At 41.5% G+C, this 15,749-nt stretch overlaps 2 protein-coding genes across 8 annotated transcripts in view; one reads left to right on the forward strand and one right to left on the reverse strand.

Moving 5' to 3' along the window:
* Positions 1-3,485: 3,485 nt before the first annotated feature.
* On the reverse strand, positions 3,486-15,010 carry ZBTB21 (zinc finger and BTB domain containing 21). Of its 4 annotated transcripts, none has more exons than XM_082221320.1 (4): positions 14,893-15,010; positions 13,969-14,031; positions 10,875-10,984; positions 3,486-8,526 (listed from the first exon to the last, which is right to left on the reverse strand). In XM_082221320.1, exon 4 carries the CDS (start codon positions 8,511-8,513, stop codon positions 5,355-5,357), a length of 3,159 nt encoding a protein of 1,052 aa, XP_082077446.1. In that variant the 5' UTR covers positions 8,514-8,526; positions 10,875-10,984; positions 13,969-14,031; positions 14,893-15,010; the 3' UTR covers positions 3,486-5,354. The 4 variants fall into 4 exon arrangements, with proteins under 4 accessions (XP_082077446.1, XP_082077444.1, XP_082077445.1 ...); XM_082221318.1 differs by having other exon boundaries at positions 14,782-15,006; XM_082221319.1 differs by lacking the exon at positions 14,893-15,010 and adding an exon at positions 14,418-14,735.
* A 49-nt stretch (positions 15,011-15,059) lies between these two features.
* The window catches only part of UMODL1 (uromodulin like 1), a 44,387-nt gene continuing 43,697 nt past the window's right edge, over positions 15,060-15,749 (forward strand). For 2 of the 4 annotated variants that reach the window (XM_082221315.1, XM_082221314.1), the window contains exon 1: positions 15,244-15,378. Coding sequence is in view for 1 of the 4 variants with exons in the window: in XM_082221314.1 (XP_082077440.1) it covers positions 15,342-15,378 (37 nt within the window). In the remaining 3 variants the exon portion in view is untranslated. Of the gene's footprint in view, positions 15,078-15,243; positions 15,379-15,449; positions 15,467-15,749 lie in introns of those variants that run through there. The other 2 variants (XM_082221316.1, XM_082221317.1) reach the window with 2 other exon arrangements.

Here is a 15,749-nt window from a genome sequence, read left to right on the forward strand (position 1 = left end):
GATCATGTGCACTGCCCTAGTAAATAAAAGGTCAAGGGACCCCTGACCATTAGGTCCAGTCGTTACCGACTCTGGGGTTGCGGTGCTCATCTCGCTTTACTGGCCAAGGGAGATTCCGGGTCATGTGGCCAGCATGACTAAGCCGCTTCTGGCAAACCAGAGCAGTGCACGGAAATGCCGTTTACCTTCCCACCAGAGCGGTACCTATTTATCTACTTGCACTTTGGCGTGCTTTCGAACTGCTAGGTGGGCAGGAGCAATGGGAGCTCACCCTGTCGAAGGGATTCAAACTGCCGACCTTCTCATCGGCAAGTCCTAGGCTCTGTGGTTAAACTCACCCGCATCCCCCCTAATATAGTAAATATAGGAGAGTAAATAAAGTATCCCAATATATAATCACAAGGGTGACAACCCAGATATAATTCTCTGAAATTATCCCATTGACCTAAGTGTGGCTATTCTAAGTGAGCCATCAATAGTTGGTTTTTTTGGGGGGGGCGGGGAGAATAATTTAAGGATCCATTTATCAAAAAAATTTGTTTTCATAACCCTTCCTTTCCATATAGAAAAATCCAACAAAGGTAGACGGGAAAGTAATGCTACATTTCCTTAGTATGTTTAAATAGCTAAAAAAATGTAGCCTTTTTAGAGAAATACTTCCATGAAGTTTTTCCACAGTTATTACCATTTGGATATTTTTATTTGTAGATAGAATTCAGCAAAGCACTTGCTTAAAACCAAAAACACTTTTTCAAGTATTGGTGCTTTCATAATTAAATGTCCATTTCCAGATGTTGATTAAGCTTTTCTGGAGGAATACTCTTATTACACAAGTCTGAAATTACTTTAATTTCAAGGGCTACTTCTGAACATGTTGACATTAAATTCTCATTCAAGTGACTATTTGGAACAGGGCTGAATTTTGTCCATTTTAGCAACAGACCTAAAGAAGTATTGTAATATGTATTTAAAATCTGCAAATTTTTCTCATGTTAATACCTCAAATCCCTCAGTTTGAGAGATTGTGAACTTTATTTGATAAAAATATATACTCAAACAAAAGGCCAAAGCCTTTTCTTGTGTAGAATGAGACTATTTTAGTATTTCATTACAGCACTGCAGAATTAAACATGATAAATAACGAATCAATATTTTTCATTTTATTTTTATTATGGTCAAACTAAATATATTCCTTGAAGATTTAAGGTATATAATAAGCAACATATTCCATAATTTATAACTTTTAAAACATATATTAATCTTTAAGCAGAAGTATATTTATTCCATGTCCAGTAAAATAAACACTCTTACAGCTCTTTAAAGTATTGGATTAAAAACCTAGAGGGAAAATCTCTGTCTATAAACGTACCCAAAAAAATATTCTGAGAGGCAGGGTTGTTTTTTTAAAGAGTTAATAAACAAGAACTGATGTGAAAAAGGTAACAAAAACAGACCTAACATTAGAAACTAAGAAAAATCCTTAGTATTATTTTTTAAGAAAAAGCCCCATTTCTTAAAATCCTAGTTATTTAGGTTTCATTACCTTATTATAACCAAAATAGTAATATAGCAGAACTTCTGTTGAAGTTTCTGCTTGAGGATTAAGTTAGTGAAGCACCATTAGACAGGCATAGTACCGGTACTTCCCTTTTCTAGATGCTTGAGGATTCAGTTAACAAAGCACTGCTATGAAGGCATATTTCCCTTTTCTAGGACTGAGGTGGGGGGACCTGGTTTTGGCAGGGCTTGTAAGAAGAAATTCTATAGGTGAAGCTATTCCCAGTATGGAGTCAAAGCTGGGGAAAATGTCTGCCCCATAGTTGCTTAAAGGCACAGGAGCCCTGCTAGAATAAAATACTGGTATCTAGAAAGGATGATATTGACTCCAATCCATTGAAATTAATGCAAGTTCTATAACTAACATCAGTGAAATTCTGATGAATGAAATTGACCGCATAGTGTTTTGTGTATAAAACCAATGGACAAACTGTAGGTAGGTTGAGTTGCACTTTCCGTTCCCGTCTACATATGAGTAGTCATGACCATCCTTGAGCAGATACACATATGGAGACATGCAACGTGTAAACTAAAGGAGAAAGGATGCAACTAGCATAGGTTTCTCTTGTCACAGCAGTTGGAAAAGGTTCTACAGTGGTGCCTCGCAAGACGAAATTAATCCGTTCCGCGAGTCTCTTCGTCTAGCGGTTTTTTCGTCGTGCGAAGCAACCCTATTAGCGGCTTAGCTGATTAGCTCTATTAGCGGTTTAGCAGCTATTAAAGGCTTAGCGGCTATTAAAGGATTAGCGGATTAGCGGCTAAAAGGCTATTAGCGGCTTAGAAAAAGGGGGGGCGGAAAAAAATCGGAACACTTGCAAGACGTTTTCGTCTTGCAAAGCAAGCCCATAGGGAAAATCGTCTTGTGAAGCAGCTCAAAAACGGAAAACCCTTTCGTCTAGTGGGTTTTCCGTCTTGTGAGGCATTCGTCTTGCGGGGCACCACTGTACTGCTATTTTTGCAGAAGGTATTTATGTGCTACACACAGATATGGGTAAGGAATGCTGGAATGTATGAGAAAAGCCCTGAGCGAACTGCCCTAAATACCTTTTAAGTATGGAATAAGCAAAGTTTTGATACAAATATTTGCTTATAGCACAAAGAGAAAAGGTCTCGCTAGTAATAGGCCTCACTTCCATTTTTAGAATTCTGTTACACTGCACAGAATCACAGAATTGCAGAGCTGAAAGGGACTCAGATAATCATCTCGTCCAACCCCCAGCAGTGCAGGAATCTTTTACCCAACATGGGGCCCGAACCCACAACTCTGAAATTAAGTCTCATGCTTTCATCACTTGATGTTCTTATACTACTTGAAAGCTATGCAAAATCTTAAAGTTTAGGAAAGAAAGATCAAAGTTTTGTATGCCTCAGACCCTGTTGGATCTTAAAATGGAACCATGGAAGATCCACACAGGTAATGAGCTATTTTATTTGCATTTCTGAAGAGCAGTTCCCCATGCTTCATCAGAAGCTGCTTTTAATATATAGCTGGGCTTCAAAAGCAGCTTCTAATACACTATTCTTCAGAAAACAAGTAACAAAAAACAACCCAACCATATTTCACATTAATGGCATTAAATAGATCAAAATTGCTTCTTAATGGGACTAATTTCCAAATATGAAGTAAGTTTTAGGAAATGTGCTATGTGGTTGTTCTTTCTGGGCTGGCATGGAAGTTGATTCTATTGATATCAACAGAATTCCTTAAAAATAAATTCATTTAAAATTGGGGTGCCAGTTATTACTCCTGCTCCACACGAACTCAAGAACCAAGTTCTCACTCCTTTTAATGAATCTCATAATTACTCGGTGCTGAACACCAAAGTTTACTGTCTTTTCCCATAATCCAAATCTAAGTAATTCAACTGCAGCCTTCATACCTTAGATCAAGTTTAAAATGCAACTAGCAATTCATTAGTTTTAAATGCCGATTCCTGAGTAGGAAACAAAACCGTAAGAGCTTCCTGGCAGATATCTGTATTAATGATGCTACTCTGTCATTTGGGAGCAAGTGCCCTGCTACAACTCAGTGACCCAATTCCAGTAGTCTTTTCCAACTGCATGAGTACCAAAGTGCACACAGAACTTGCCTACCCAATGGTTTCTCCCTTTATTTCAACAGGTGAAGTCAATGAATGAGAACCCTAATGTGTACAAGAATTTGTGCATATTATCTAAGCACACATGGATCTTTGGAAAAGGTATATGGCTACCCCTGTCCTATAAATAGGTGTGTGTGTGTGTGTGTGTAAATTGCACTGGATGAAGTGGAATTTACATGCTCTTAACACAGTAAGTATGACTGCATGTCACCATCTACTGCATGATTAGACCACAAAAATCAATGAGTCCTATCAAACGCTGTGTGACAGAATTCCGCTTGCACAATAAAACTTTACTATCCCCCTGTTACTCCCCCAAAATCTACTCTGGAGGGTCCCCCAAGCCTCTGGAGCAGATTTTGAGGGGTCTGCAGGTGAATGGGGGACATTATATTACACAAGTGGAAGTCTGCTGTACAAGTGGAACAACAGCGTTGAATACAACCCATAGGCCTTAAGCATGCCTAAGTGAGCATTGGATTGTACTTCATATGCTTTAAACAATCTTTTTTTTATTTAAGTACAAAACAAAAAGATACTCAAAGTATGATACAGGGTAAGAGAAACATTCTGCTCGTTAGTTGTGAAATACATTTGTGGTACTGCATTTTCCTTTCCAAACTATTTATATTTAATAGAGGTTCTGTGTTTTTATTTTATTCAATTATACATATGTAAATATTTACATCTGAACTTCCCCCCCAAAAAACCTTTCTTGTATTCTCAGCAGAGCTCACCACCAAAAAAATTGCATTTGCTTCTCCTTTTCAGAACTAGCATAGTCATACATTCCAATGTAATAAAACACATCCACACCAATACAAATCAGAATAAACAAAGCACAACTTAATTTTTGACATCCACTCAATGCTGTTTTGTATTTAAAACAGTAATATAGTTTGCATTAGGATATCAGTTGGCAGTTGCTTAGCACATTGTCTAGTTACCAAAATATCTATAGAATATCGGCCTCTGAGGCCCAAATAAAGCATCTTCATTTTGACACTCTTCCTTCAAAAATGCTTTAAAATGGCTGGAAGCAGGCTGGCTGCTACTTTATATATAAAAATCCAAATATTCACATATTGCTAACATTTAATTGTATCGTATCTTGCACAATATCCATACAGAAAATTCCAGTAACCAAAAAACTCCATGTTAATCAGTTTTCAATAAGGGTAAAGTTAACTCAAACGAGGTTTTATTTGTTATTGCTAACGTTCAATAAGATCAAGGTCAACACAGCAAAATTCTCAATTTCTTCCCTTAACATCAAATGAATGAGTAATATTTCTATGGCGCCCATGAGAGAATTAATCTCTGTGAAAACAATAAACATTTTTCAGGATTTGCATTATTCTAAACTCTTTTAACTTGCTGTTGCCTTTTTATATAAATCCATATATACCAATATCACAGGATGAAGTAACCAGATTTAAATGAATGCAATTATTCATTAAGTAGGAGATCCTAGACCACAATGCCTTAAAATGCGAGCAATTTACTAACAATAAATTGAGTTTACCTTAATCTCCACATCCAAAGCTGCACCACAAATGTCAAATTTAATTGCTGAGGGTTCTTGTCCCTTTATATATATATAAAAAAACTTCATTTCAAATGCTGTAACTTCAGAAACATCAGGGAAATTAAATCTTAAAAATCCCTTGTAGGCATTCTTTATGCCTTCTTCTTTTAATTGTGTGTCTGTTCGTGACTCCAAAGACTAAATGCAGTTTTGAATGTCCTATGGCAGAGTTTGCACATATACTGTCTTTTGAAAGTGATCGCTGAAAGTGGTGGAGCGTGGTAAAAGAGTGTGTCCGATTCCTGAGGGACAAATAATTTCTCAGTAACTGAAGGAGTTTCTGACAACCCCGTAGGGCTATCGGGTTCCAAAGGTTGTATTTTGGGAAGGGGTGGGGGAGGAGGCAAAGGTGGGGGTGACGGAGAATTAGCTGGTGCATAAATCTCAGGTTCTTTTCGCACAGGCTCCTCTGTAGCTTGTGCCATGTGGGACTGGAAGTGACTCCACAGGCGGAAATTGGTGCGGAAGGCCTTGTTGCACACATGGCAAATGAAGGGCTTCACAGAACACAAAAGCTCCTGGTGGCGCTCTAGCTGCTTGTGTACCGTAAAGATTTTCCCACATTTTTCACAAGGCCACAAGCCAGTGTCTTTATTGGAGATGGCTTCCTTGTGTTCCTGGTTGCCTTCAGAGACCTCCTCTTCTAAATCATCTGCAGGCTCTTCTTTGATTTGGATTTTAAACTGCTTGGAGACACTCAGATCTTCGGGGAGGCATGAGGAATCTTCCGAGTCAAAATTAATCTGCTCGGAGGAGTCACTGAACACGCTGTCTTCTTTGGCTGCAACGAAGCTGTTCGTCTTGTTCGGCTCCAGCTGAGAATGCAGCCTGGAAGTGCCGCTCACTTCGCCGTTGTGTTCCACGAGCGGCAGAGACAGGTTCTCTGTCGGAGCCATGGTATTTTGATTGTGAACCTCAACCTGGTGACGCCAAATACTGAAAGAGGATTTGAAAGTGCGCATACATTCTAGGCAGGTGAGCTTCTTGTATTCGCATGCCATTTCGTGGTCATGCTTCAGGTTTAGAGAAGAAAAACGGAGGCTGCAGTATGGGCAGACGGTTGCATTCCGGCAGAGCCGCTCATGATTCCCCTGTTCAATTAGAGAGGGAAGGTTAGCATGACAAAGGCGGCACTGGTAAACTTTTTTGTTTTCTACTGGGCTTTCGACGCGAGGTTCTTCTTTGGGCTTAAGTGGCTTATTTCCTCCAGCTGCTTTTTCCCCTGGATGCATTTTTATATGCTGCTTGAACTGTGAGAGGAAGCGATATGCCTTCCCACAGTAGGTACATATGTAGGCTCCTCTGGTTCTCGACCTCAGGTTTCTTTTGATGACTTGCTGTGCTTGTGAACCAGCCTGCCCCTGAAAACCTTGCTTGCCACGCCTTAGCTTGACGATCAGGGCCTTTTTAATCTCTCGCTCCCTCACTATATCAATTAATTTCCTTTGGAACTTTTCATCCAAGATAGCGTGGGAACTGGAAGCAGGTGAAGGGTTCTTCACAATTCCATGCTGTGTCTGGCAATGCGTCCAAACTTTGAAGTTTGTATGAAATCTCTTATCACAAATATCACAAGAATAGGGTTTTTCAGGGTTGTGGTACATATTGACATGGCGATGAAGGCCTGCTGTTGACCTGAATATCTTAAGGCAATGTTTGCACTTAAACTTTTTGTTAGGCTTTGTTTCTTCCAGCTCACTATATTCGTCTTTGCTAATGTCAGAATCTGGGAAATCAGCATCACGGGGTGTAGGATTTGAGTTTTCTTCAAAATTGTCCTCAGACCCAGGGGAAGCATGTTCATCCACTTTGATTTTTTTGAGTGGTAGCCTTCTGTCTGCTTGAAACCTCCTTTTAGCTGGGAGTCTACTGAGATCCTTATGATCATCTTCTGTTTTAAAAGCACTGATCTTATTGGAAGACGATGAAGCATCCCCAACAGTAATTCTTATTATTTCAGAAGGCTCTGAAAGTGGACTGCTAGGTTCTGTTTTAATCCGTATTTCTCTAAGAGGTGAAGCAACCTCCCTGTCTCCAGACTGGGAGGCACTAAAGGACCTAAGGCGATGGGGGTACATTACATGTGTCTTGTCATCAGGAGCTGCCTCTCCTGAAGACTCTTTCACAGATGGCTTTTGTGACATTACATTTAACATTCTCCCTTGTGCGTTGTTCACCGCTGAAGTTCCTTGAGAAAACTTGAAGTCAACAGAAGGCGAATAAACAGGAACTTGACTATCCATGGACAATGACCTTCGAAGGAGACTTTTTACAAGCGGCCCACTCCTGTCAATACTTTGGTTCGCAGGACCAGATACCTTAGATGGGATCACTAATCCTAGCTTTGAATAGTATAGCAAATTCCTGTCTTCCCCTGGACCAGCTCCTTTTCCGGTCTCTCTCAACAAAAATGTGGATTCAGATGAGCTACGTAAGGATAAGACTGGTGGACAAGGTCTCTTCAAAGGTACTTCTGCTGCCTTTCCTCTTAGGAACTGATCACTTCCTCCTGCTTCATCTGCTCCCACTTCTTCCTCTACAGATGTTTTCTGTGACAATACTGCATTCCTTTTAGTTCTGCTTTGATCATCTGCTGTAGCTGAAGAATGTTCGTGGGACTTGGAGTATCTTAAAGAACTGTCTTTCAGCCATCTCCTTTCATTTTGCGATAAGCTATGTAGAAACTCAGTTGGCTGTGTAGATTGTGGCCGCTTAGGTTTGACAGCAACTGAGGACGAGGACTTAGAATTATGGCTTACATCATGTGAGGTTTGACCAACATTTTCCCCCTGTGCTTCATTTTTGCTCTGACAAACTATGACACTTCTTTTCTGAGAACTGCTTTCATCATCCTCTTGGAAAAATATTTTCTTAATAGGACATGCAGGCAATGGAATTTGAGGACTTTTGGAGACAATGTTAGTAAGAAAGGAAATCCCAAGACTGTAGCCCACTTCTTGCACACCAGCAAGGCTGCTTTTCTCAACAAACAAGGATGATGAGTAAATGTAGTTTAATACATTGTCAAAAGTATCTGGTTCGCAAAAGTCAAGCTGAAACACTGATTGAGACTCATTTTCTTTTTTAGTGAACAGAGACTGAAAATATTCACTGCTGGCAGCCAGAACATTTTTATGAGCTCGAAATTTTTGGTCTCCCACTATAAGAACAACATCACAAAGTTGCCCTTTTAGTCGTTCCTCATTTAAAGCACTTAGGAGAGAAATAGCATGTGCTGGATTTATATAATGCAAGAGTCCCTCCATGATTTAGGTATACCTGGAAGACAAGAAAAAATAAAACCAATAGCGTTTAGGTACATTTACAAGAAACAAAAAAAGGAAGGAAGGAAGGAAAGAAGAAAGAAAGAAAGAAAGCTGTAAAAGTACAGGATTCTTCTCCAGTAACAGGCTGAAGAGTCAATATATAAATAGTAATCTGTTTTCCTTTGGAGACAGAGGGAAGATGATATGCCTAATACACCATGGGAGTTAAAACAGCAATACATTGAATACATCGGCCCTGATTCAACTAACCTGGTGTGTTAACAAAAGCCATCACAACGGCTCCCTTTAGTGCTGTGTGGACATTTCTCTTCCCAAATCCACGCTGGAAAGCCAGGCAAACCCCCAGAACAACATGAGGAAGGAGGAGGGGGGATTTTCCGTCTTGCAGCAATGAATGCTTGCACACACAGAATGAACAGAAGAGCGCAAGTTGAATTCCTCCCACAGTAAGCCACTACAACAGGCCTAGCCTAGTGCACAGTAATTGGTTTCATATATTTGCTGCCATTTTAAATTGTTTTTTATATAGTTGTTTTTATATATGCAATTGTTTAAACTGTTTTATATATGTTTTATTGTACTGCAAATCACTCCAAGATGCCTTATCAGTGGCAATTCATAAATGCAAACAACAACAACCAGATATGATTCTAGGCATATGGAAGCTAACTTATCTTTAAAAAGGCACCCCAATGTAGTGATTACTACATACAGTAGCTAGCAGAATTCAAAAAATGTGTTTAGGTATTCCCTCCTGTTCTGTAACAAAAAATAACCCAATATATGAAAGCAAACTGCATGCAAATACTTAAAAGTCTGATTCGGGGGGGGGGGGGAACCCCCATGAATTTCTAAACAAATATTTAGGGCACAGTTCGAAATATACTTACTAAGGAGAAAGATCTAGTCAACACAGCAGGACTTATCACTAAGTAAACATGGATTGTGCTGTATAGTTTCAATCCCACTGTACACATGTGCAGGCTGGCTTGGATCGATACTAAATTAGTCTGTTCAAATTGTAATCAATATGACTTAAATCCCATTGCTTTCAATGGTAATCAAGCGCAACTAACCTAGTCTGGCTCAAGCCCAATGTTTGGGAAACTGAGCCTTTTGTATCTTACATGTATAGCTTAAGGCAAGTATTGTTCTATCCTTTATTATTTTTTTACCGACAGCCTCATGAAACAACTGTCATAAGGATTACATGAACAACTCTTCTAAAAAAGCTGTAAATTATATATATATATATATATATATATATATGCATGCATGCCAGGCCAATGAAAATGAATTATGCAAACAATTATATAGGCAATCATATTATAATTTTGTTGCAGCCCAAGCAAGAAAACCCAAGAGGATTCCTCTTAAAAAAAGAGAGAGAGAGAGAGAGAGAGAGAGAGAGAGAGAGAAAGAAAGGTTACTGTTCCGTAAGATAGTGGACTGGTAAGTTCAGTCTCACTGAATTTTGAGGGAACTTTCCTTCAGATAAACATGTATAGGATTATGTGTTAGAGCAAGGTTGACTCAAGTGTACAAGGCTGTGTCAAGAGAAGGAGGGTTGAACACCTATATGTATCATGAGTTATGCAGCAGAAAAGAAGTGAAGAAAACTTTAGGAACAGTTCTTATTTATATAATTCAGCAGTGGAAACCTGTGGCCAATGGCTGTAAATGATTAGAGATGTAGCCTAGCAACACAAACTGCAGGTTCCCTCTGCTTAGCTATAGTTTAGCCTTGCATCCAAAATAGGCTAGCTTTTCTTCAGCTAATTTTACTATTATCCTCCAATGCTATGTCCTTTGGGAAAGCATCTCAGGGGCCATAGAGTGTTTCAGACCTCCCACTCCAAGGGTGGAGAGAGAGATTTGACCCCAGAGGGGAAGGTCCAACCTTGGGTAGCACCCGCTTGACATGAAAACCTCCATGGCTCTTGCCTCTTTGACAATGGACTTCCAACATGAGAAGAGTCACAAAAGGGCCATGCTGGGGCATGGATCTAAAAGACCCATAGCATCCCCAGCCCAAGGACACACTACTCCCCAAACCAGGGAAAACATATGCCAGCCCTGGAGCTCACCTAAGTGATTTCCCTCCCAGTGGAAACAGTGGGAAGGAAACAGTTCCAAAATGGAGAGTGAAGGGAGGAGGGAATGCCCAGAAAAGACAGAAGAACAGAAACTGTTCCTTCTCCTTCACTTCTAACTTGCAAGGTGTGTCTAGCAGGACTCCCATTCCAGCAGTGTCCCACCAACAGGTATGCTCTCTAAACACAATGAAATTTCTCAAAAAGTGTAATCTTAAAACAAATGTAATTTAAAAATAAAACATACCATATGACCTTCCTTCTTGAATTTAGAATATGCTCAAAAACAACAGAAAGATTCAGGATTCCATTTCTTCCTTAATTTGCAGTTACTTTCAGGTCTGCATCTCAGATGATCTGGGGGAGATAAAACAGCTTGCTTGAAAAAAATAATAATCAGTGTGTGATAGTTTCACATTATCAGGTGCTTTGCTCCTCCTCCATTATTGCGCTGCACAGGGGAAGAAACAAGCCCAAGCCAAAGCCTGTCATGTCACAATGTGCAAACACATGGGCCTGTGGTTTGTTTCCTTCAAACGTCCACAAGTAGCCAGCCATGAACAAACTTTTGCTCCCACTCATTCTGCCCATGTTCTTATATTACAAGTCAGATTTTGGCTTTGTTTTCTTTCCCCCTGCTTAGCAGTGTCAGGAGCGAGAGGAGGCCCCTGAGCAAGGTGTGCCCCATAGTTCTACCTCAGACTTATCAAGCACTTGCCCAGGCATACAGAGGTACTGGAAAAAAGATGATCACTGTAGCACTGGCTGTATCTTTTTACCACCACTTCTGTACAGCACAGGGCCATCCATTTGTTTTGTTTTGTTTTAAAAAAACATTTTTAAAGTGGTCAACAACAGCCCAAGTGGGTCTCCTGGAGCTGGTGAGGCCCAGAATTTAGTTGACCATGCTGGGTACTGAAGCAAGACCTGTTTACCAATGTTGCTGTTCAGCCTACAGCATGTGACATCCCGCATAAACACCTGCACTGGTTTCCTGTCCATTTGCGTAAAAACACCTCACCCTCACCTTTGCTATCTCCACTACTGTATCTTGATATATCACTACCCGTGGCCTTCATTCCACCCTGCCAGCTATTTAAAGGTTTCCTGCTCACTTAAACAACTGTGCTCTTTCTCCCTTCCACTCCTTATGTCAAGAATGCTCATACAGAACACCTTCATGATGCAACTTCTCTCTTCCTTCAAAGGTTCCTTAAAACCCTCTTCCGTCAATATTTTTGGAGTACCACTTTAGTTCTCATCTAAGCCTAAAGCACATGTAATTAAGCCCAGCGCATACAACTGAACACTTTGCGAGGAAAAACCCACCCCACCCGCACTTCACATCTCTCAACTGCTTTCCCCAGCTTAGTTCACTTCAAGTATTAGAGAAGAGCATGGAGAAAGCATCTTCATTACTCAAGCACAACAGATGCAAAGTTTTTTTGGCGGGGGGCGGGGCGGTAATAGTCTTGTCATCAATCTTCATTTTAGCTTTTCACAACCCTGTCTTTGACACAGGCAAGACTTCAGAGGGTAACACTTGGTGGCCCTCACTTGGAGGTCTATTATAGCCACATTAGGTGATGTCTGACTTTGATGCCCAAGGATGCCTTCTGCCTCACCTTGGGAGCACAGGATGGTCACTCTGAGTTGCGGATTCACTTTCCTGTGGTGTGGCCAAGAAATTCACACCAAGGGCTTCTTCTCCATGACTGTCTTCCCAGTGAAATGGCAATGCATGCTGGGAAAGGAACAACTGTACTCCACCAGCACTTTTGTTTCACTAGGATTTTGGATTGTTTTAACTTTGTGCCCTTGTGTGACTGAAGTGGGAAGGGGGCAGAACAGAAGTGGTCCATTTTTATTAACACATGCTTCTTCCCCTTTACTTGGCCCATTGTCAGAAAAACTTCAGCGAATGCCCCCATTGCCTTGAAGTGTGATGGCTGAGCATAAGCGGCAGGGCCTTTTCAGTTGTGGCACCTACATATAAAGCAACTTTATCCAGGAAAACCTGCCCATCTCATTTACTTGAATTTCATCATCTTGTTCATACCATTTTAGGCAGGATATTGGCTGAAATTGATGGCTTTGTTATTTTCTTATCTGCTTCTGCAATGAGCAGAAACCCTGTATTCCTCAGACTCTTTTATGTTTCTTTGTGTGTTATGGGGTTGTTTTATTTGTATACACAATCAGTTTTCACTTAGATGACTAGATACCATTGTATCATATTGGGACATACATTTGCTAGCTGTATCACAAAACTCATGTTCCACAGGAAGACATTCTGGCGCATCTGCTTGGGCCTACTGAAATTAAATCTAAACAGAATGCTTTATTTGTATGGGCTGGTTGTAGTTATTCAAAAGATGGCTAGGCAGCACATAGGACATGGCCAGATGCACTTTATTTTGGTGTATCCCAGGGCTGGCACCTTGTGATGAAAACAGTTCTGGGATTGAAGTAGCAGATTCTATAGCTGACCTAGCTGGATCTCCAGTTAGTTCTTGTTGGTCTGTGTGACTGGATTTGGCATCAGTATGGCTGAGTTGATTTCAGCAGGCAATGGTATTTGATAGCACCACACTGTATTTCTTTATCACATTTATAGCCTAACTTTAAACAACAAAAGTCCCCTCCCCCTGCCCCAAGATATATATGCACCATAAAATCTTCTCCTCTTTGGTACCTGAAATCTGAATTGAGACTAATTGATTTTGAAGCAACTGTAACTCTCCTAGCTCTTGCCAGAATTTACATTGCAAAAAACGAGAAGATCAAAGCATGTGTTCAGTTAAAAGTCTGGTTGGAAAATAAATGACAAGTAATAACATGCATTAAAATGCACATCTAAGAAGAGAAGACATAGATCAACATGAGAATAAGTCCACAGAGCACTGGACTTTTTCATGTCAATAGAATGAGAAAACTGAAGATAATATTTACCTTTATAACTCAATCACAGTGATTTGATAATTAAACAGCTCTTTCATTTGGAGACTCTCCATTTTAGATGTTCTGGTTTATTTTATCTCATTTTCGATTCTACTCACCATTTTTAAAGAATTTATCTCCACATATTCTTCCACTCTCTGTCAGCTATCCATTAATAACTTATCAATAACCTTAATAGATTATTTATCTGTACATATATGCCTTTGTGCTATGATTTCTCATTTCTCTCTCCTTTTACTTTTTGACTACAAAGCAATGATGAGATAATGCTATTTTATCTGACTCAATCACATGACAATAAAGCACATTTCTGATTTACAAAATAACAATAAAAAATCATCACCATATTACAGTAAGGCTTCAATTCCATACTAACTTACCTGGGAGTAAGCCCATTTGAAGTCTATGGGGCATACTTTATAGTTGACATGCATAAGATTGTACTGTAAAATACAAAAATCGGGGAGTTAACAAAGCAACAGTAACCTAGACCAACAAGGACAAACCTAAATTCATAGTTTTTTTAGGTACCAGTGTAAGTTCAAGCCCATAACTATTTTCATTAAGGGGGGGTCAGCAAGTGATAAAACAAAAGCAAAATAATATCTGGCTATTATGACCAAAGCGCTCCCCAGAATCCTCCTGCATAGCTAGAACCAACCCATGTGTATGTTGGTTTGGGGAAAAGTATGTCACAGGGTGCAGATTCTATTTGTGCTTGAACCTCCATCTCCAAATGCTAACATCTCAAGAAGTGTAAAGCACTTATGAGAGGGCACATTAGCACCCCTTTCCTTCTACAGAGAGCAATTCCCCCCCTACTCCTTACCCAGAATGACATCATAAGGCTCAACAGCCCACCACACCCATTTTCCTGCGCACGCTCACAGAGCCCTCTTTTATCCCACCCACAGGGACTACCCCGAGCATAGCGGGTGTGCGGTCAACTGTGTCCGTATGGGCAACGCACAGGCGCAGTGAAAAGAAGTAACCATGCACCGAGAGCGGGCAACTGACATGCGTATTAGACACCCAGAGGAATACAAGGGCATGCGTATTCCGTACCATGAGCGAGGCTGCTGGGATCAACGCATGCGCCGCAAAGGGGTGGGAACCCGTTTTGTAACCTGCGCAGGCGCAAATGCGAGCTCAGGGACCGCAGCCCTTACACGGTGGAGGGGGGGAAAACATACCTCAGAGTTACGTCAGGAAAAGACGCCTTTGTGCATGGGGAAACCCACGCCTTTGTGCAGGGTGGGGGGAGACCCGCCTTGAGCAGGCAGGAACTGGGGCCCGCTACTCACCTTCTCCGCCGCTGGACAGGCTCCCCCCTTCCTTCCCCCCCACTCTCCGGCCGTTTCCTTTTACGGTTCACCCGCGCGCGCTGCCGCCACCGCCGTGATTCCATCCATCTTGAATTTGACGTCATCCCACACCAGGGATGAGGTCATCGCAGTGAACGCTCGTCACGTGCGCAACATTCCGATTGGTCAGCGCCAGGCGGGGGGGGGGCGGCGGCGGCGGCTGGAGAACATAAATTGCCCGAAATGGCGGTGGAGCGTGTTTGTGTTTAATGGGGTGTCATAGCAATTGCGGGCGATGTTTCTCCTCCCCACAGCCAGCGAGCGCTCCCTGCCAAGAAGGGGAGCGGGCGGCGGGAACTCAGCAGGTCGCTGAGGAGGAAGGAAGGAGGAGGAGGAGGCCTGAGGGACATGAAGCCGACCCAAGGCGTCCCCCCCCTTTTTTTTAAAGAATGAGGAAGGGAGTCTTTCCTCTGTGGATTCCCCTTAGTAAGCACTTCCCGCGGCAGGATACGCCACACACGCGCGCGCGCGCCTCTGCCAAATAAAAGCTCCCGGGTGGAAACTTGCTGCCTGTGTGAGTTCTGAAGAAAGAAGGAAGGAAGGGGTGGGGAATAAATATCTTTCCAGCAGTCTTTGTTTTCTTAATAAAATGCCACTTGTGCCTTGGCAAGCGCCAATAATAAGTGGCATCTCTTTTCGTCCTCCTGGAGTCAAAGACTTCGTAGGGCGAGCTGGGTCTTCAAAGCGGCCGGCGCCCCTGCTGAGCGCGTTTCTGTCTTGCAGCCCTGCTGCTGATCAAGGCGAGGTTCCCCTTCCCACCCGCAAATGCAGAGGGAAGCGAGGCTCTGACTCAGCGC

Source organism: Podarcis vaucheri (genome assembly GCF_965113315.1).
Source record: "Podarcis vaucheri genome assembly, chromosome: 4".
Classification (NCBI taxonomy): domain Eukaryota; kingdom Metazoa; phylum Chordata; class Lepidosauria; order Squamata; family Lacertidae; genus Podarcis; species Podarcis vaucheri.

Excerpts from the sequence above, each read along its gene's own strand:
- ZBTB21 (XM_082221320.1), bottom strand. The coding sequence starts at position 8,513 with ATGGAGGGACTCTTGCATTATATAAATCCAGCACATGCTATTTCTCTC.